Source organism: Apostichopus japonicus, chromosome 16 (genome assembly GCF_037975245.1).
Source record: "Apostichopus japonicus isolate 1M-3 chromosome 16, ASM3797524v1, whole genome shotgun sequence".
NCBI lineage: Eukaryota > Metazoa > Echinodermata > Holothuroidea > Aspidochirotida > Stichopodidae > Apostichopus > Apostichopus japonicus.
This window is the reverse complement of record NC_092576.1, coordinates 12030048-12054061: the sequence shown is the minus strand read 5'-3', so window position 1 is coordinate 12054061 and position 24014 is coordinate 12030048. Positions and strand designations below refer to the sequence as shown.

Below are 24014 nucleotides of genomic sequence, written 5' to 3'. Positions count from 1 at the left end.
CAACAAAGTAACGTTGAGTAGATCTGTCATTCGCTTTGGGTGTACAGTAGCTTTGAACTAATATTGTGCAATATATTCTAGGTATAGTGATCTTACTCTCTGATAGCTGTTTCCTATCTTGTATGTGTACCGTACGCACTCCTAGATGTACTGTACCATGCCTACATGTAACTGTGCCTCCCTTCCCCCTCCACCTACCCCCCTCCTCCCTCCCCCTCAACCCTCCCCCCCCAGGAAAAAGACCATCTAAGATCTCGTAATTTGATTTCCGGATCATTGGGGAATTGTTTGCTAGAATGTTTACCCGTTTGTAGGCATGGTAGATCATGGTAGTGCATAAAGTATGTGTCTGTTGAGACAGGTAAGTCAAGTACTTAGCTTCATTACATTAATACCCAACCAGTCAGTTTAGGGATACAGGTGACATTACAACTTTTAAATTGAATTTGTGGACTGCATGGTTTTTACTGTATGTACCTGCCTGTAGAAGTTTTGAAACTACTTACTGTAAGTACTGTGCATAATATTCTCGATATTAGTGGAGTAGGTCATATATGGACAGTGACCTTGGAAGGGGTCATTTGGGGGTGGGGGGGAGGGGTGCAGTGCAAGAATGTTACCAGTTATTAGGCTAAGGTAGATAGGTGTGCGTAGGTAAGGGAGACAGTTAAGTATCGCCGTCCATATCCAAACCATTAATCATTAATTTTTTTGGGAAATAACTGCATTTTGGGGACTGGTGTTTTAGTAGGAACTAAAAGTGTACATTGTGTTCTTGGTGCAGTGAACGAGTCATATCAATAAAGGCCTACCAGATTAGAGCACATGATCACATAACTGGACTATAATTTTAAAATCATGTTGGAGAGGAAATGTATTTGCTTAAATTTGGAAGTGAGTCATTTTTGTGGGTGCAATTGAACTTTCCATCACTTTAATAACGAAAGTACAAGATATGCGTACATTGTATTAAATAGAGGTCTACAGAGGAAATTCTTAGCAGTTTTATAAATTAAATTGTGATCCCATTCCATCGATCCCTCCCCATTTTCTTTTTGTTTCTTTTCTGCTGTGGCCCCTTACCCTCTCTTCATATCCCCCCTTCTCGAAGCAAGAATCTTTTAATTTCTAAAGCACTGTATGATCAATGGACCTACAGTACCGTTGTTCCCACAGTATGTTAATTAGTTACGTAACTTGTCCATCGTTATCTCCTTTACTTGCGGGTAATAAGGAATTTTGAAAAGCAGTTCATTACCCCCTCTCCCCTCCCGTCCCCCCCCCCCAAAAAAAAAAAAACAATAGTTAGGTCAGTATTTAGGATAAAACTTGCTCATTCATTCAATTGATAAAAAAATTGTTTCTTAAAAGGAATAGACCGCAGTACAGTACAGTAATTATACACTTACCACTGACCCATGAACACAGTAAACTTCAGTTTCGATCTAATAGCTGAAAAGAAATCAATGTTAAATACCAAATTTTGGTAAAAGATTTTTTTTTTTTTTAATTGCTTCATGGCTTGCATTCAACACACGCACACAGGATGTACGTGAAAATAACATACTTATTAGGTATTTTAGCAATTATGGTTATAATATGTTTCCTTATAAAAATGCTTTTGCTATAGCCCTGCATTTTCTGTTGCTGCATGTCTTGCAATATCTATAAATTGCTATTCTTGGAAATCTAAATATCATCATATCTTTCCTGTATTTATTTTGAATACGGGTCTGGCATAACATCGACTGCTTTCATTATCTATATATTTTCAATGAAAATCCACTTTTGTTAATTTTACAATAAAGAGTTTCACATATATAATTGCTTTAAATATAAGAAAGCTGCCTTTCCTGTGCTTGTATATTTATGCAATTTTTTTTTTACTTCACTTTTGAATATGTACATGCTTTCACTTTTAAAATTGCTATCCATTCTTGCTTGCATGAACGTGCCTATAGTCCAGCCAAAAGTCACAGGAATTACCTGACCGGGATGTCGAGACACCGCCGGAAGGTAAAGAAGACAAAACGACGGCCCAAGGGGGCGACGTCGCCCTCGAGTCGGAAACGGCAGAACAAGAGATAAATCCGGGTATCGCCAACGTCGTTGTCGGTAGTGAACCGGCCCACGAAGATGACGTCGGTGTCCGAGTGGAAGATGACACCATCGACAACACCAGCGGTGTTGACAGCAATGGTGCCGACAACGCCGATTCTGACACCGTCAGTTCGGACACAGCTCGTGCTGACACCACTGATGATGGCACCAGTGGTACGGCAAACAGTCAGGAAGCGGTGCCTACGGTGGTCATCACAGATGTCGCTGCAGTCGAGGCCGACTCTAAGGTCGACAGGGAGGACCACATTTATAACGGTGAAGATCAGCAGGAGGAAACGGAAGGGATCAAAGAAGATGAGGAGGAGGAGGAAGGGGTGGAAGAGTCAGAAGAGGACGCTGCAAATATTACGGTTAGGATATATTTGATACGACGCACCAACCTAACCAAACACACGTCCGTTCTACGTTCATCACCTTTCCCATATATACTAATTCAACACAGTACTGGAATAACGAGTTAACTTTTCTACTTTTCTCTCTTTCTCCTCTAGAGATAAGAATGCACCTTTTTAACCAAAACGTTGTCAGTTTTGTATTAAACCCATGGTCTACTTTGTATTCACAGCGCTCACAAATAATGCACATCATCGTCCAGTTTTATTTGAAATTAACCCAGAATTTTCTTGTCGCTTTTCTTCTAGAGACTCAGTACTGTTTCTGAAGTTTTTTTTGCAATTTTTAACTTTCACTTACATTTTCTCCTTTTAATCTAATAGTCACTCTTCTTTCACGATTCTATTTTTGAATTGTAATCATTTTTATTTAACTCTCCTGGAAAATTTGACTGATACATGTTGTGACACAGAAATGCTAGATCTATAAACAGATAGTACTGTACTATTGTATGTGAAAATGGTCACAAAGTTGAACAACTTTTAGCATTTTTTTCATGAGATGTTGTCATTGTAGAATATGGAAATCTTAACAAACATTCTGCGTAGAAACAAAGACGAGAAAAAAATAGATGGAAATGAAAAGAAATCGGGAGAGGACATTGCTCTCAATTCTCCTGCAGCTGCTTTGCAGTATGTTTGACCATACTAGGATACAGCAAAGTGGCTATAAAATATAGCAGATTTAGGATTTCCCTTCAATGTGTTACAGGCGGTCAGAGCTTCAGGCGCCATGCATCATGAACTATCAAAAACTAACATTAACCATGTGCTTGTATGCTGTGTGTTATTCGTTCACAAGTGTCTACAGTACATGTGTGTATCACAGCAGTACAGTATAACAGAAGTAAACTAACAATACATACAACTGCAGACTTCCTATCCCTATTAACGAACCTGTCATATTTTTTATGCCATTATTAAAACTTCTTATATCTGTGAGCCTGCTGCATTCAGTCAGGACAACATTGCAAGACCACGCATTGAACAAGGAAGCTAGCCATCGATATTACTCGATCCCAATATTTTTTTGTCATTTTTCTCATATTTTTTCTTCTTTTCAATTTGATATACTTTCTAGTTTGATTTCTAACACAAAGTCTGTGTCAGCTACAACTGTGTATATATATCTATATATATATCTATATATATATATATATATAAATATATACCGTATATACCAGAGATGATCTTCAATATATCTGCAAGCCTGCTTTTCCTTGTGTTGTGTACTTAATTACAGACTTTCGCCGTACAGAGAGTACGATGTATTCCCCACGCGGGAAATTTGCCTTCCGCCGAGGAAAAGTGTCTGTTTATCCATGCGTCGTAAAGTGCCATATAAAGTTTAACTGCCCAAAATGAAAATGAATCACTTTTCCAAGATAAAAAAGTTTGGCTTTTCAGAGACTTAACTAATTTAGTTTCACAAGTCACTTACGATTTATAATTAATTTACCCAAAGATCCTGGTTGGCATTGCGGTATGTCTCTACCCCTACCCTCATTCAAGATGCTCCATTAACTTTATTCCTCTCTCTGTTTCACTTCTTAGCAGCTGTTAAACCCAGCTTGAACTGCCGTCATGCCTCATCAGACACTTACTGTTCCATTATTTAGGGGGCATTCCAAAGGTCAATATTATAGTGTAGTCCAAACCAAAATGTTCTACATATTAGTTCTAAGGTCAAACTCACAGATCCTCATAATATTTTGTATAATAATTTTTTTTCAAATGGGTTGATATTTATGTGCATGCACCTGGCACCAGCTGAGTATCATAACCACAGGGGGTGGGGGTGGGGGGTGGGGATTGAACTGTAAATGTTTTTAACTCACTTTATCAATGAATAGGGGAAAATAATATTTTTACCAAATAAAGTTCCATTTTGGGGAAAGTTCTTTTTCCTCAGTACAGACGCTCAGTATAGTAGTTCTAATTTAAGCAAACATTCTATATTTTCACATAAATGATTTATTAAAAAAGGAAGGTGAAATGATAGGAAAGGGAACCAAATGAAGAACATGTATGCAATATATACCATGATGACATCACAGACTACATACTGTACTCCCTCAAAATGTAATTCTTTTGGGGGTAAAAATATTATTTTTCCCTGTCGTTGATTTAAGTGAGTTAATAACACATTTTCAGTTCAATTCTTGGATTATGATACCGCTACTGGTGCCAGATGCAATTCACAAAATATCAACAAATTTGAAACTAACTATACTGTACATCTGTGGTTTTGACCTTGGAACTTATATGTAGAACACTTTGTTTTTGCATTTCGACTAATATCAGCAGTTGGAATACCCCTTTAAACGAAACAAGTAAGCACGACAGTTCTGACGCGCTAGAAAGAATCGATCAGTCTAATGTGTACAGCTCCTTCATCCAATCAACCATACAGTATCTCACATTCTAAGATGTATGTACACAAGATATTGATATGGTTTTTTTTCAAAGTCTCTTTTAAAGGCATTGAAGACTGGCCCCAAACCGCGTGCCGCACTCTGAAAAAGTTTGCTTTCTGTTGCTTGCAAGTGAAGTTTTCTTCTAGTCGCTACAAAATGCAGACAGTGATGAAAGTACCTTTTTGCAGTGCTACTATATCAACATCTAATCTTTTGATATACTCTCTCATTTTGGAAATATCTAAGTTTTGGTATTTTCCCATTCTTTTTTTAAATATTCTTTCTTCCATAAATTTGATAGCATGTCTGGAACATTTTTTGCCTACATTTGTAATTTGCTTCTTGATAGAGACTGTGTGTCGAAGCATAACCTCTTCATCAGTAGAGACACCAACCTTATCTGCCTAACACAGCACATGTATGCAGTGTATTGAAGCCTAACCTGATTTACCTGAAACAAACTTTTTCTCCATAACACAGTACATATATGCAGTGTAATAATCCTAACCTCTTATATTTACCAAGTTTCCACCATAAAATTGTTACTTTAATTATGATCATCATTTGTTTTTCATTAATGAATCTGTTTCTTCTCCAGTCCTGACTAATATAGTACTTATGTCTCTCTTTCAGATTGGCACTATATAGCCTAACACAGTAAATATATAGTGTAATAATCCTAACCAAGTTTCCAACAAAATATCGTTACTTAATTATGATCATCATAAATTTCTCATAAATGAATCTGTTTCTTCTCTCGCCCTGACTAATATAGTCATTCTGTCTCTCTTTCAGATTGGCACTATATAGCCTAACACAGTACATATACAGTGTAATAATCCTAACCTCTTATATTTACCAAGTTTCCAACATAATATCGTTACTTAATTATGATCATCATAAATTTCTTCTTATAAATGAATCAGTTTCTTCTCCAGTCCTGACTAATATAGTAATTATGTCTCTCTTTCAGATCGACACTATAAATTTATGGCCTAACACAGTACATATACAGTGTAATAATCCTAACCTCTTATATTTACCAAGTTTCCAACACAAACTTGTTACTATATTATGATCACATCTCTCATGATAAATGAATATGTTAATACAGTTAAGCCACTGTAACAACCACCACTTTATACAACGCGATATTGTGAACATAAAAACCTTGAGGACTTTGAACAATGCACAGGTCCTGTGCCTCTATGAGATCATGTGTAATACTTGCTGGTACAGTTCATGTATATGTCTGTGTCTAACCAGTACTATCACTAATTCCACAAGGGCTCCCTAGTAGTAGTCTCTTCAACATATGATATCAATTTTTTGTGCAGGTAGCATACACAGTTTACAATGTATTAAGTTAAAAGTTTAAGTCTATCTTTAAGAAATGTTGAGTGTACTTCCCACATTACTCATACAATGCTGCAAACAGCATGCTGAAATATGATCCCCATGGTTACGGTTTCCTACCAGTCACTTTATGTATGTATCTATGTATCTAGATATTAAGTAGTACATCAGGACAGTTAAAGGAGTACTTTCCACATTACTCATACAGTACATGCTGCAAACAGCATGCTGAAATATGATCCCCATGGTTACGGTTTCCTACCAGTCACTTTATGTATGTATCTATGTATCTAGATATATAAAGTAGTACATCAAGACAGTTAAAGGAGTACTTTCCACATTACTCATACAGTACATGCTGCAAACAGCATGCTGAAATATGATCCCCATGGTTACAGTTTCCTACCAGTCACTTTATGTATCTATGTATCTAGATAAAGTAGTACATCAGGACAGTTAAAGGAGTACTTTCCACATTACTCATACAGTACATGCTGCAAACAGCATGCTGAAATATGATCCCCATGGTTACGGTTTCCTACCAGTCACTTTATGTATGTATCTATGTATCTAGATATTAAGTAGTACATCAGGACAGTTAAAGGAGTACTTTCCACATTACTCATACAGTACATGCTGCAAACAGCATGCTGAAATATGATCCCCATGGTTACGGTTTCCTACCAGTCACTTTATGTATCTATGTATCTAGATATTAAGTAGTACATCAGGACAGTTAAAGGAGTACTTTCCACATTACTCATACAGTACATGCTGCAAACAGCATGCTGAAATATGATCCCCATGGTTACGGTTTCCTACCAGTCACTTTATGTATCTATGTATCTAGATATTAAGTAGTACATCAGGACAGTTAAAGGAGTACTTTCCACATTACTCATACAGTACATGCTGCAAACAGCATGCTGAAATATGATCCCCATGGTTACGGTTTCCTACCAGTCACTTTATGTATCTATGTATCTAGATAAAGTAGTACATCAGGACAGTTAAAGGAGTACTTTCCACATTACTCATACAGTACATGCTGCAAACAGCATGCTGAAATATGATCCCCATGGTTACGGTTTCCTACCAGTCACTTTATGTATGTATCTATGTATCTAGATATTAAGTAGTACATCAGGACAGTTAAAGGAGTACTTTCCACATTACTCATACAGTACATGCTGCAAACAGCATGCTGAAATATGATCCCCATGGTTACGGTTTCCTACCAGTCACTTTATGTATCTATGTATCTAGATATTAAGTAGTACATCAGGACAGTTAAAGGAGTACTTTCCACATTACTCATACAGTACATGCTGCAAACAGCATGCTGAAATATGATCCCCATGGTTACGGTTTCCTACCAGTCACTTTATGTATCTATGTATCTAGATATTAAGTAGTACATCAGGACAGTTAAAGGAGTACTTTCCACATTACTCATACAGTACATGCTGCAAACAGCATGCTGAAATATGATCCCCATGGTTACGGTTTCCTACCAGTCACTTTATGTATGTATCTATGTATCTAGATATATAAAGTAGTACATCAAGACAGTTAAAGGAGTACTTTCCACATTACTCATACAGTACATGCTGCAAACAGCATGCTGAAATATGATCCCCATGGTTACGGTTTCCTACCAGTCACTTTATGTATGTATCTATGTATCTAGATATTAAGTAGTACATCAGGACAGTTAAAGGAGTACTTTCCAGAAACCGCAGTAATTAGACTCTTTGATTTTTCTTACCGCGCTTAAAACAACCACGAATGTGGGAGAAGCCCGCAAGGGCTTATGGATTACAGCTTTCACGTTGGGTGGCGACATTTTAATTCAAATTTTGGGAATCTTTTTAATATTAGAAAGTCATTCCAGATGGGAAAACCGTAGATTTTTTTGCTTTTGACAACTATTTTGTTTATAATTAGCGCATTATAAATCTTAGTTATTATTATGATTATTAGATTGCTCTTGGATGAAAAACCCACTCTCATTCTACCGTGTCTTGGTAACCTTTTAACGCTGTGCGCCCTCTATGACCGGCCCCTCTGGTCAATGTCCTACCTTCTCATTGTACCACCCAAAGTGCCTACATCTTCCTATTTTTTTTTTTAGTGGAATATTTTTCGACTTAATCCGTGACTCGTAATGTATATCCAGATCGGTATGTTTTGGAGTAACTGTTAAAATGCAAAGATATATATTAGCACACTACAGTAAGTCAATCACCCTTCTTTAGATCAGGCCTTTAAACAAAAGATCAATTATCTGTGTGTACCGTAGAACGTTCTCTACGCCATCCTGGTGAATAAACCGTAGTAGTAATGGCATCGGGCTACTGGATTACAGGAATTTCGTTTCCGCTGCCAAAACTCTTGAAATTCTACTCTGTCATTGACCTCTTCCCACTTATACCAACTGCCATCAAATGTTTAAAAAAAAAAAAAAAATTAACAAGGTATGGGCGCAAAAAGAAAAAGAAAGAAAAATGGTTGTCAAACTTAATCGATCACAGTTTTGGTGAGTGTAGGTTTCAAAGTTAAAGTAGTTTACAAACTGTGTGTATGTACTGCACATACCCGGAAGTGATCTAGCGTTCAAATTTTGAGTAGTATTTTTCAAAGGGGGGCTCTGAATTGTTTTCTCGCATTGAATATGACTTTCTCCTGTGTAGAAGACTGCTATACTTGATCTTTTACACTTGCGAGAAAAATTCGTTTGCAAGCAGCTACAAAAATATTGAAAGTGACCGTGCAAATTTTTCATCCTCACAGAATCCATCCGTCCATGAAGATCTATCTTGTCTGTTATTGTTACAATTAGTATATACTGTGCATGTGTGAGTATACTGCTGTGCCTGAGTGAGTGTGTGTGTGTTGTGAATGATGATAAAGGGAAGCACAATTCATATACATTTATATTTCCCATGAGCTTGTGTGAACTGTAGAAATAATTATTTTTTGCATTTCCCTAGTTTTATATTAATTTGATTGATATTAGTATTAAATTATTCATGAGTGAAACTGTTCAAGAGGGTACATGCCAATGTGTGTGTGTGAGGGTGTTCGTCTGTATGTTTTTCTGTTTATCAGTCTTAGTATCCTTATATAGAGCTACTAGTAGATAATATGATATCTGAGCTCTTCAGTTTGCTGTGGTTGGTCTCTTTATATTGGGAATATAATATGTAATATATGGTATTAATAATAAAGATAATAATCATCATAACAATAATCATAATGATAATGATAATAATCATCATAATAATAGTAATGATAATAATAACAACAATAATAATGATGATAATAATAATCATATTAATAATAATCATAATAATGATGATAATAATAATAATAAAAATGAAAATAATAACAAAAATAATCATAATAATAAAAATAATAATTTAATAATAATTATATAGTGCAAAATCAGATACAAGAAGTAGCTGCTCTATGCTGTTAACAAAACAAGTCGATCGCAAATCAAATAACGAACAACTAAAAAGATGAGTGATGAGTCTTTATGTAACTCTTAAGCTAAGAAACACGTCTGATTCGTCCTAATAATAATTATGTACTCACGCTGATCAGCTGGGTTTCAGCATATAGGAAGCACAGTTTGTTTGAATGAGAGTATTAAAACTTTGATGGATGTGGATAGATCTATACATCAGTCAGAAGTGCCCTAGGTGTATTAAGAACCTAATGACATTTGTTCACAGGAGTTACAATAATAATAATGATAATGGACATCTATAATGCGCCGGTATCAGTCAAAAAAGACGCTCATGGCGAAGTGACACAAACAGTGCGACAGCAAAACAAAAAACAGTAAACATTGTACAAGAGAAAAATGCAACATTAATTAATTAAACAGTTTTCATCAGAGTCTTGGGAGTGCGTTTAACAGAAGCAAGAGATGGACTGTGTTTTACATGTTCTGGAAGGCTGTTCCACAGACAAGGGGAAGCAGCAGCAAAAGCTCTTTTGCCCCATGATCGATTTGAGCGATTTTATTCACACAGAAGTAATTTATTGTGTGATCTCATGAAACTGTGATTGTACTGTGTACAGAGAATGGTGGTGAGCATAGCGCTTGGGTTTAACAAAAAGATTAAGGCTACATGGTTTTGGCTAATGGTACAAAAAATCGGTAGATTTTCAATTAAAAAAAAAAAAAAATGTTCCAATCCCCAAAACCAGTTTTGTATTTAACCTACATGATATATGCGATGTACAGTACGTAAACTAATTGTCGACGTGACAGAGTTTTCTTCCACGCACTCTTATCTTGAGATTGAAATTTAAGTTAAACCTGGCATTTATTGTATAATTTGCAATCATAAATGTTTGTATATTTTAGAGGAAATTGCAAACTTGTGATACCGAGATGAAAACGCTTTCGGAAATATATAACAGCTTGTCCTTAGATACGTTCAGTTGACTAGCTGCTTGATACGTATCTGACTCAACTTCGAACATGATATGAGTTGTTAAATTAAGCAGTATGCCTGGAATACAGGGTGTTATAATTGTGGTATACGGTCAACTACAATAGCTTTTGAGATGAAAACACTCTCGGAAAGAGATTTTTGCACCTCCTTTGAACAGTTGACTAGCTGCTTAATACGTATCTGATTAAAACTCCTAATATGATATGAGCCGCCAATTAAGCAGTATGCCTGGAATACAGTGTTATATTCGTGGTGTTTGGTTAATTACAAGTACTGTAGCTTCTGAGATGAAATGCTCTCTCGAAGACACTATTGCACTTCCATAATTTGAACAGTTTAGTAGAGCTGTTTAACATGTAGACTCAACTTCAAATATGATATGAGCCACCAATCACGTAATAAACCTTGAATGTGTGTTATATGTATTTGTAGTATTTGAAGGCTTGGCAAGTTAGGAAGGGCAAGGGTATGCAAAAATAAAGATTCAGTCAGAGCGAATAGTTGATTTAAAGATAAATTTATTGACGATTCTGAAGTGATTTGTTGACTTATCTGTAGAGGAACGGACCTAGGACCCTCTTAACACTCTTCTGAATATGTTGCCGAAAAAGTTTACACAATAGCTGTCACATGTTCACTTTCCACCAATCATGTGGTATAGCTAAAAAATAATTTACATATATCTCAGAGTAAGATATTTAACCAACCGTATATTAAGACTCTTTGACACTGTATACCCGGTTCTATAGGAAGTCAGTTAAAGTCAACATGTGTGATTTGCATAATGTACAGTTTTAAATTCATAACTGGTTGTATTAATTAATTGCTACACAACAACATGGAAACTGATCTAAGTGATATAGTCTCTGACATAGATCTTTGATCCTGTGTAGAGTAACACATTGAGCACTTCAAAACACAAAATTAGAAACACTTGCAGTTTAAGTGTAATTCACATGTATACTTGTAAGCCTTGTAATACAGTACTTTAGTATCATACTTGAGTGTAGTAGCTATGTGCTTTACTGCTAACTCTGTGCTTACTGTGTAGCAGTGTGTTTACCATGTAGTTGTGTGCTTTACTGTGTTGCTACATGATGCTGCATGCTTTACTGTGTACAGTAGCTGACATCTGTATGTACGTGCTTATCCCATAGCTATACATGTGCTTTACCATGTAGTTGACATGCAGTACTGCACATTTAGTTGTGTGCTTTACTGTGTAGCTGTGTGCTTTACTGTGTAGCCGTGTGCTTTACCACATAGCTGGGTTTTAACAAATAGCTGTGTGCTTTACCACATAACTGTATGTTTTACCACATAGCTGTGTTATTTACCACATAACTGTGTGCTTTATCACATAGCTGTGTGCTTTACCACATAACTGTATGTTTTACCACATAGCTGTGTGCTTTACCACATAGCCATGTACTTTATCACATAGCCATGTACTTTATCACATAGCTGTGTGTTTTACCACATAACTGTATGCTTTACCACATAGCTGTATGCTTTACCACATAGCTGTGTGCTTTACCAAATAGCTGTGTACTTTACCACATAGCAGTGTGCTATACTGTGTAGCAGTGTGTTTACTGTGTAGCCATACATGCTTTACCACATACAGTACAGTAGCTGTGTACTTTACCACATACTGTAGCTGTGTGCTTAAACACATACAGTACAGTAGCTGTGTACTTTACCACATAGCTGTGTGCTTAAACACATACAGGTAGCTGTGTACTTTACCACATAGCTGTTTGCTTTACTGTGTAGCTGTATGCTATACTGTGTTAGCAGTGTGTTTACTGTGCAGCTGTATGCTTTACCACATAGCTGTGTACTTTACCACATAGCTGTGTACTTTACCACATAGCTGTGTACTTTACCACATAGCTGTGTACTTTACCACATAGCTGTATGCTTTACCACATAGCTGTGTACTTTACCACATAGCTGTGTACTTTACCACATAGCTGTGTGCATTACAGTGTAGCTAATGTGGTAATTTTATACCGTTTCCTACTTTTGTGTTACTACTTCCTGATGTCTAGATACTACCATATTTACTTCTGAAACAGGAAATAATGCTCTCGGATACCAATTGTGTACCACCTTGTATACCTTGTACAAGGAACTACTGAAATTGTGTCTCTCAGATTGTACACACACACCCATACATGTACCAACAACTTCCTATATGTACAATGGCTTGGTCTCTCTGTTATAGTACCATATGCAGTTGAAGGCATATAAGTATATATTCAGTCTTGCAATCATGTTGTTGGATGTACAGTACTGTATGTAGCATGCACTGTGTCATAGATCTAGTTACAGAACAGACTGAAAACTCATTTCAGGAGGGGTCATATATGTCATGGACTAATCCCTTGACTACTCAGATATATACAGCTTGCAGCCATGTACAGCATTTATATTCTCTCACTGTGTCACATGTTTACTATGTACAGCAAGTCAATATATAATGCATATAGACCTGTTCAAACTTCTAAACTTCAATTTTGTATTAGCCCACCTGTAAGTATTGGTCCTGGTTACTTTATTATGATTATTATTATTATTATTATTTACCAGATTTATATAGCGCCCTTCATGCTTAAGCACGTTCAAGAGCGCTTTACAATGACAACAAAATGACAAACCCATTAAATATGAATATCAAAAATAAAATTGACTCAACTTAAATATTAATATCAAAAATATATATATATACGAAGGAAAATTTTTAAAAACAAGATAGATATAGTGAAAATTCCTTAAATGAAAAAGTGAGTTTAAATAATTTTAAGTAACAAAATGACTAAACCCCTTAAAATATGAATATGAAAAATAAAATGGACGCAGCTTTAATATTAATATAAAAATATATATATTACCATACATTAACTTTCTTTGGAAATGTCCTTAGCTTTTTTAATTAAATCGTATAATGTGAGTGGGATTCTGGGAAGCTTGAGTAAGGTCACAAAATGTTTTATCCTGGCGGTACACACATCCCTAGCAGGGATGTATCAACCTCTCAGACGATTGACGGTATTTCCGCACGGTACTTTTTCATATGATTAATATAGCTAATTTTACGATTACCAAGATATGGGTGAATACTTCATCATCATCATCATCATCAGTTCGACCTCGGTCGACCGTTATCATCATTAGGGGTAGGATAAGTTGGCCGGACAATAACCTGGCATCGAGATTTCCAGTCATTTCTGTCTTCCATAAGGGTTGCTAGCTCACACGTACTTTCAGCCCCACTGTCCTCTAGTAGGAAATGCAGGAAGGTTTTATGCCTTGCACCAGGGGTACCATGTTTTGGCTCCTAGAGAATGAACTTGTTGGCTGCTTCTATGGGTGTCGGTGGTAGTGACCAGCTGCTCTAAGTCTTCGTTCTCTGATTTTCATGGACACCTTTGGAAGATCGCCATAAAGCTGTGTGTTGGTTATCGTCTCACGAATACTTGGCACGGAAGTTATTATCACAAAGTTGCTGGGCATTAAATATACTAGTAGCTGGTAGTCTCCTTTCGATGAACTTTTATCAGTTCACGGTTATGGTACTTAGAACCATCATTTGAAAACCAGTGACCCATATCACCGAGAGTGTTTTCTTGTTAATGAGTCAGTGGGGCGATAGCCATTGTGTACGTACTGTAGGGATGATGGTATTAAATCATTTAGGTCTGTCAATTCAGGAAGGACCAAAAGCCAAGTTTTCTTTTCTTTTAATATAAAAGAACCAGAGTCTTTTAAAGTAGGTTAAGGTTGAAAGGGAAAAAAATGTCTTTGATTAAAACTGTGAGAATTTAGTTGTTGTGTTGGTTTTTTATAAAGACCGTGTGAGTTGTTGTGTTGGTTTTCATTTGAGTTCGACCTACAGTTTATACGGTGCATAGCTAGTAACTGTAGCTGTGTATGTTGTACACTGTCAATGTGTGCTGTATGACCACATGCTTGTACAGTAGGTATTTTTAGATCCTCCTGCGAGCAGGAACTCACGAAGAAGCCTTCATCGGCTTATCAAAGCCGTAAGCTGACCGAAGTCAGTCTCTTACTGTACATTCATATTTACGTGTCCATGTTTACGAATTGTCAATTGTCAAAAATATTTTGTAACTGGACGACATACATTAATCTTGGAGTGACTCGAACTTGAACCAGGGACCTTATGATTGAAAGGCACAGACCTGCGCTAACCACTGAGCTAACACTCCTGATGCCCCATGGTTTCACTGTGTTTCGGCCTGCCTACTCTAGATAGGTATTTCAACCTGGCATGCTGCTTTCAATTTAGCATGTGTTATTTAAAACTTTTATATATAGGTATACTCGTTTTCATGTGACAAATGAGAGTATGACTTCTAAAGGTAAACATATATAATAGGTACATGTACAATATTATAAGGTAAAAAAACATTTCAAAGTTGTGCCACTCGTCTCATTACTTGAGTAGACACACGTCCTCTGATTGAGATATAAATATGTATTATTTAGATATTGTGGGAGGGTAGGTAAAGTGATTTGGTTGGGTATGGGTGGTGATTGGCCTTCTAGTTTGGTGTGGGGGTAGGGGAGGGGCTTCGGATGTTGAGGTGATGGGATATATGAGAAGGTTAATTGATATAGGCAGTCTAATCTTGCAGCATTCACCCCCACTGAGCCTTTATCTAGACTTACATAGACCTGTGTGAGTCTGTGTGTATATTGTTTGCCATAATGGAAATAGTTACAGTGGGAAATTCCCTTATTTGGTTGTACATTTCCTTTTTACTGGAACCTGTGCACATGTATGTAGTTATGATTTGAAATATATAGCAGAATAACCTTCCTTTCATAAATAGTTCAAGTTCAATTCTCATATTCATAATGCAAGTTGTACAGAAAAATATTCGTAATTAGTGTAGAACAAAGAATATATGTAAATCACATAATTATGAAGGTTGATCACTAGAATAATATAATTAGAGGTCTGAATGTAACTCAGTACATGCATGTACTGTATGTGTACATATGCTGTGTCAGATTAGATGCAAACAGTTTCTGTTATCTTGAAAATATATACGGTACAATACATTAGTTCTGTCAATCTTTGGAGGGGACAAGGGGAGGGGGGGCACAGTGCTTAATTACGTGGGGCACAATGTTTTTTTGGGAATGCCGTCCTTTGAGAAAGTTTTGATTAATTAAGGGTCCTTAAATGCAATTTGGTGCTATATTTTGCAACTTTCTTGTTCAAGAATTTTCGGGCTTAGTCAGTCCGATATTTATGTTTTTAATGAAGGCAGATAAAGTTTTGGTTTGAGTATTTTTTTAAGACTGCAAATCGCATCGTGGGGGGCACATTTTTGGGGGGAGGGCAAGTGCCCCTCCCCCCAGGCCCCCCCTGGAGATGCCACTGATTACTGTACATGTATGTAAATTTATCCACAAACGTGTATGATTCTTGCACCATGATGCACACACGCTCGCCGCACACATGTATACACACACTGTACAGTGCATTACAGTATATGAAAATGAATCTTGGCACCATGATGCGCACACTCACACTGTAGTGCAATATATATTGCATATATGCGTACAATATATTTGGGTCACAGTGTGTTTTCAATCTACATATGACTGTAGTAACCATTTATTACTTTATCTTCATAAGGCTTCTTTTTCTTTATCTACACGTATTAATCGTTTTTTTTTTGCTAAGTACTGCACTTCTATTAAATCAATATGAATTTTCCAAAAACAAACAAAAAATAAAAAATTGGTTATATTTGGTATATATACCTATAAATAAATAGTGTTATGTAGTCATCATATGGGGAAAACAAATTACTTTAAATTTGGGGAGGGGGGAAACAGAACAGAATAAAAAGATGGTCAACAATTCTAGCTATTTTTTATACTAGTTACTACTGTAGTTTGTTTAATTTATGCCAATGTGAATTGTAATTAATGGTGATCGCCATATATTGACTCAACTGCTGAGCAAACTGCATCGATCCATATATAGAGGCATATTTTTTATACTCACATCACATGCTTGCCACCGTATATCTGTCTGTCTGTCTGTCTGTATAAATTATGTTTGGACTAAAAGCCTTAATTTATTGAGAACGCAAGGGGAGTATATATCTCACTCTGCAAGGTGGATCGACTGAGCAACTGACTAAAGTGTGGAAAGCTTGCAGCGTATGAAGCCCCCTCCCTTCCCCCCTCCCCCTGCAGTCTTGCATGCTCTCCATTTTGGGGAGGCTCCTGACCCCTGGGAGGATTGATGATCAATATTGCTGAGGGGGGCGGGTGGGCGGTGGGGAAGGTCCATCTGACCTGAGATCTCTGTTGACGTGCGCTATCATCATTTTGTAAATACCGACGCGCGTAAATATGAGATATGATTGGCGGAAAGGCTATTTCTTTTGATAATGATCCACACCCACTTCTCAAATATGGATGGTTGGGGGAAGGGGGTAGGGAGCAGGGTTATTCCTAAGGGAATTAAGATAATAATTTATCCTGGTCCTCTTGCTGTCTCAACATTTTGAGCCAGACCAATTAATGGATTGAAAACTTGATAAAGACTCTTTTCAGATTGTGCAGATGGATTAAGGTTCCTCATAACCCATATCCATATCAAATAGTTTGACTATAAGTTCTCAATTGATGTTGAGAGCTGGGACTGATTCATAAGCAGCAGGTAACATTTTAATGGACAAGGTCAAATTTATTACTCCTATCAAGACAACCACCAGATGATTTTCATTGGTCATCACCGTGGTAACAGCTACTGTGGTACTGTGCAGTTATTATTAACTAACAAACCATCTATATCTACATTTATTTAAAGAGTTGGATTGGGTTCAATAGTTTTTTGGATCAATTTTTTACTCAGTGTACTGGGTGTTTTAGTATTAATTGTACACATGACACAATTTACAATTGTCAAGTGCCCATCTTTGCCTATTAAAGTTAACCGGCAAACCGCAACATCAGCTGGCATTTAGGTACTGTACGTAATAGCCAGAATTGAGGCCCCGTCTGAAATATCTTTCCGAAGATTTTACTCCGTTTCTTAAAATGGGCAACAGGTAAATTGATCCACATAATGTGCACCTTCCCTAATTAATATTCAAAACATTTTTTCAAAAATTATCGTCACTCAGATACACATGTCTTTCATCCTAGCATCAATCAGTATTTATGCAAATTCAAAATTGCAAGAAATTTAGCCCGACCCACCCCTACCCTCCCCCCCCCAAAAAAAACCCAGATAATAAAAATAGTAAAGAATAAGAACAAGAATAAGAAAATACATCAAAACACCAAAAGAAAATGGTGGCTGCATCTTCACTCATTGGCCTTAAAGTTGAGGAATCTATTTTGCATATTATCTTAACTTTCATATTTTCAGAGAGCCACCCTGAATTTCTTTTGCATAAAAATGACTGTTAATTAATTGCCAACAATCAGTTCTGAAGTCAAGACAGTTGCTGAAGTTATTACTTTCAATATCATAGATTATAACCTAGTTTTAAAGTTAATTCCTTTCAATATAAACTGAAACAGTCCTGTTAAGTGTACCAACAAGTAGGCTAATTGTTTCTCAATCTCGTTATAATATGCAAACATAACACCAAGTGGCCAAGCGTCTAATTGATACCCTTTCATTAATTACCCTCTTAATCGTCCTTCATGAAGCAACCGAGTCGTACTTTTGTCCGAGAGGTGAGTTTGGGATATCGGCTGCTTACCGCTATTTATCGAGAAGATTGTATCAAGAAAAGTTAAGATTATATGAAGCTAATAATTAACAGTCTTTTTTTTGTTAAATTCGAAACAGCTGTGTGAAACTTCATGCATTAACTCTGACTTGTTAATGAACAACTTTTTTACGTAAACTGAAAACCAATAAATGGCTGTACATAAATTCCTACTGTAGGATAGAATATATACTGTATGGTAATTAATATTGTACAGTAAGTAGGATGGTGTATAGTACCAGCTTCTATTAATTATTGCAATTAAGAGACTTAATAAGAGACTGGGCTTATAGTGCTGCATTCGACCAAGTAAACTCGTTGGGGAAATTCGATAACGGTTGGAATACTGTTATTTTAAATGTGAAAGAAATTGAGATTAAAAGAGCAACTTAAAACTGTATGACATTTCTTTAAGAGTTTTTGAGTCAAGCATTGAGAGCTTAGTTACAGTACATTGCAGATTACGGTAGTGGGCCAGTATAACTTAAAAAACCAACCTCCCCCCCAAAAAAGTGCATAATTCCTGTAACAATCGCCAGTTTACAGGATGGATCTTAATATGACGGCTCAGTTAATGTTTTCACGTAAATTTTGTTATGAAAAGTGAACAAGGAAACCATGTTTTTGTATAAATATACCGTTTATAAATTTTGGTCTGTTGGGTTTATTTTCAAAATGTTGATGGCACCTATGATCCTACTGTACAACTCATTGGGAGTAGCCTATATAGTGTTTTGACGAAGTGTAGTTTAAATTGCAGTTTTGGGGTTGTTTGTGAAAACTTTGATAAAAACCACTGAAATAATGAAAGGATGCAGAACTCCCCGCCCCCCCACTCCCTCCCTCCTCCAAAAAAACAAAATAAAACATGCATACTGTATATCAGGGGTGGGCAAACTTTTTGGATGATTGGGCCAGATATATATAAGGAGTGAAAAATTGACTGGGCCGCACCTAACCTACGACCTGCTGTTGATCTCAAACCTTTCAAGCAATAGGTGTGTGTACTTAATCTGGATTCACAAAACATAATGTCAATACAGTACAGTTGATAATTAATGGGGATAATAGGCCTACCTGACAGCATCATTAGTGCCGATAAATTCTAAGCAGCTAGCTCGTTTTTTGTGATGATGTAAAATAGATTGATTTTTTTTCTTTTTCTTGAGACATCTCTTGGGCGGCAAATAATAATCACTGACGGGCCGCATGTGGCCCGCAGGCCGTAGGTTGCCCAGCCCTGCTGTATATGGTGTAACACCAGGTTTTTATAGCTGTCCTTGACATTACACATGTTCGGTGAAGATCAAAGCACTGAAGCAGAAGAGTTAACTTTAAAACAAGCTTGATATGTGTGTAGACTTTGAGTACACATATATACTAACTGAAAGGTGTAAACTAAAGGTATTTTTATGGTTCAAATATGAGTTGAAAGCAAACATTTACTCGGTTTATATAAAGTATGGCTATCCATGGGTTGAATAGAGTTCAAGAAGCCAGACGAACATTTTCATAACTGAAAAGTTTTTAAGGCAGGTTTGGGCTGCTTTGATTTATCAAACAATGCTTTGCGTTGACTAAATACATGATAACTACCTTTTTACAGAGTAGGTCCAGAAAAAAAACATCCCAGGTGTCCAAATTGCAATTTCTCAACAGAATTAGAAAATTAGTAAGCTTGATTTGGGTTGTAAAATCTAGTTTAAGTTTTGAAAGATTCTTTATTGGAAAAATTCAAATATCCTGATTAACTAGCCTATACGGTTGTTGAGAACGATCCAGTTTATGCTATTTCTTCACAAATTATATAGGTAGGGGGAAAACATACATAAAGGGAATGTTCAGTAAATTTGGAAGAAAATCTCAATTTTACAGTTGATATTTGAAGATAATCATACAAACATTTATGGAATTAAAATGCATTTTGCTTGTGAAATGAGAGTCGTTAGCTGAACTATAGTAACATTATTAAACAGTTCTTACTCAGATAAAAGCAACTATGCAAGGTCTTTATCACTTATCATAAATCGTAAGACCTGCTTCCCAAACTCTTACTGTAGCTTGGGAGCCCATGTTTTGTAATTTCCCAGAGCAAGATTCGTGTCTAATAAATTTTAAGAAATAAAAGCAGCCTTACACGGTAAATATGTTTAAGTTTAACTATATATATAAGGGTTAAAAACATTTTGCAACCTTCAGCTTTTGGAGTTGAGGTGAATTTTAACACTGTCCTGAGTTGTTCAGCTCAACTGATTTGATTAACATTGCCTTGTTTTTTGTTCTCCTCTTATGATAGGAAGCAGAAGCTGTTGTGGTCGCTGCCGTCGAGTTAAAGGAAGAGTCCGCACCTCGGGTAGAAGAATCGAAAGAAGAAGAAGAACCGGTCAAAGAGATTGAACCTAAACCTAGTGAAGAACCTGAACCTGCTGCAGAACCTGTGAAGGAACCGGAACCAGAGCCGGTCAAGGAACCGGAACCAGAGCCTGTTAAGGAACCGGAACCCGAGCCGGTCAAGGAACCCGAACCAGAGCCGGTTAAAGAACCGGAACCCGAGCCGGTCAAGGAACCGGAACCCGAGCCAATCAAGGAACCGGAACCAGCACCGGTTGTTAGAGCAGCAGCCCCGCCGATTCCTGTGGCAAAAGTGGAAGCCCCCAAGCCCAAAAAAGCTGAGGCTCCTAAACCAGTAAGTGTCGACAGAGAGGCTTTCAATAAGTTTGCGTGCGTGAGTGTGTGTGACACCCAGTGACAATGTGACCATACGTGACAGTCAGTTGTTCTCCCTGTGACAGAGTAAAACAGATCTGTAGCCATTAGTGAGGCTTTGGGACCTTTGAGAGCATATATTTGGAGCACTGGGTGTGTTCTACAGTGCAGTGTAACGTGAGACTCACCATGGGGCTTGGACACCTCTGCAGTGGGAATATGGGCTAAATCGAATTACATCCTAATGAGCGTTAGTTTCAACCAGCTTTTAAATTTGATCAAAGTCAGTGCAAAAGACGTGGCACTTTGAAAATCCACTGTCATAATTTACAGATTGCAGAATGCATGCACAGAAGAGTCCTGTTGGCTGTACATTGTAAGACTTAGAGAGGAACCAATGTGGTCAATTTATTGTTCATCAGTAAGTCTTGTTACATGATCTGTGCACCAACCCTGCTGCTATGCATGTCACTGTTTAGGTCAAGACTCTAGCCATATTTGAGGCGAATATCTTGGACAGCGTTTTTGCTGTAAAGCACTCAGAGATATGACTAGATCTGTGATAATATTTAGTGCAATGTCATGATGCAAAGCTATAGGGAAAGAAAGATATATATAGCACCATGGCACGTATTGTATGTGGATGAGTATGGCGGCTTTCAGTTAGGACATTGAATGGAAACTGATAAGATCTTCAACCAAGGTATTCCCTGTATATTATCCCTACAGGATACGATATGAATGGGAATGTAATGTATTGTTGCCATAGTGACAGGTTCAATACCACTGTTTTTTTTAACAGATTAAATATAATTGTGGAAGTTGGCTTACTTGTTTATTGTTCTTGCCAACCCACAAAACTTGAATACAATGTACAACGGGTTTGGTAGTTTTGCTGTGTGTTATGGTTGCGTTATCACAGCAGCCGATTTAATGTAATTAGTTTGGGCATGGAAGGCAGTTATCAAATTTTAGTTACCCTGAGTAGACACATAACAATGCGTGTCAGTAGACACATAACAACACATGTAAGTAGACACATAACAGTGTGTGTGAGTGGACACAGCAATGAGTGTGAGTAGACACAAACCAATGCATGTGAGTAGACATATCAATGCGTGTGAGTAGACACATAACAATGCATGTGAGTAGATATATCAGTGCATGTGAGTAGACACATAACAACGCATGTGAGTAGACACATAACAACGCATGTGAGTAGACACATAACAACGCATGTGAGTAGACACATAACAATGCATGTGAGTAGACACATAACAATGTATGTGAGTAGACATAACAATGCATGTGAGTAGACACATAACAACGCATGTGAGTAGACACATAACAACACATGTGAGTAGACACGTAACATAACAATGCATGTGAGTAGACACATAATACAACGCATGTGAGTAGACACATAACAATGTATGTGAGTAGACACATAACAACACATGTGAGTAGACACATAACAATGCATGTGAGTAGACACATACTAACGCATGTGAGTAGACACAACACATGTGAGTAGACACATAACAATTCATGTGAGAAGACATATACAACGCATGTGAGTAGACAAATAACAACGCATGTGAGTAGACACATAACAATGCATGTGAGTAGACTGAGTCAGAAGCTGAATGTCTTATTACACATATTACACCCGTGGCTATCCGATTTACAGGTTTAGCTCATTTTGGAAAATTTTACAATTTGGAAAGATCATTTCAAATGTGAAAATGGTAGATTCTTTTCTCACAGGCAAAAAGCCCACCTTCCTTTTGAGCCAGTCAGTTCTCGAACCCACTGACCACCCAGGTGCTAGGTCTCAATGCTTAATTCTAATGCAAGTGACTTTTATGCACTCAACCATAGCACCGATTGAAGGGCTATATTTAAGTCCACTGTATTATTATTAATTATTAGTATTAGCGTATACATATTCCCAATATAAAGGGACCAACCACAGGAAAGTGCAGACCTCATGTCCTACATTCCCTCAGATATAATATCATCTACTAGTATCTTTATAAGTATATATACTAAGACTGATTAACAGAAAAACACACACGCACACACACACACACATTGGCAGACTCACAGAAAATACTCACATCTTCCTTTGCAATTAGTATTACTATCATTTTTGTTTAATTTTTTTTATCGAGAATCAACTGATGTCATGATGAGTAGCCGTAACTTTTTGTCATCCATCTATCGAGGGACAGGCTCGCTTCTAAGCCTCGTATCGCTTAGCTTTCTACATCCGGTCATCTCATTTTCTCTTCATTTTTCGTTTTGTTTTCGAAACAGGCGGACAGCAAAGTCGACGGTCTCGAGTTTGACATTCAGAAAGCGAGGATGCTGGCCGGAGGAAGATCAAAGAAGAAAGCAGCAGCGAGTAAGGACTGGAGGAGTAAACACAAGCAGTTTAACCAGCTGTGAAAGAAGATTCAATCAGGTAGGAGAGGTTCCTTATCAAATCATGTGTTTGGGGGGGGGGGGGGCAGACGTTATTAAAATGATCCATTCTGTAACTTAATGCTGGCCACAAACTGCCCAACCCTGGAATGGTTTCAACCCAACCAATGTGACCTAGCCTTGGATCCGGTGAGCAAGTTAGTCTTACAGCTGTATCACCTCACACTGAATGACTGACGGGCACAACCAACGACTGTTGTTTGTTTTACCTTTACGAAGGGGTGGTCCTTTATTAAGGTGACATGTATATTTGCAAAATTACCTTCCCCTATGATTGCTTACACT

General features: G+C 37.1%; 1 protein-coding gene across 1 annotated transcript in view; it reads left to right on the top strand.

The window, feature by feature from the left end:
* The window catches only part of LOC139982189 (uncharacterized), a 54508-nt gene that overhangs the window by 23736 nt on the left and 6758 nt on the right, over positions 1 to 24014 (top strand). Inside the window, exons 3-5 of the mRNA XM_071994780.1 lie at positions 1962 to 2471; positions 20833 to 21222; positions 23562 to 23709. Coding sequence (XP_071850881.1) covers positions 1962 to 2471; positions 20833 to 21222; positions 23562 to 23693 — 1032 coding nt within the window. The 3' untranslated portion in view covers positions 23694 to 23709. The remainder of the gene's footprint in view (positions 1 to 1961; positions 2472 to 20832; positions 21223 to 23561; positions 23710 to 24014) is intronic.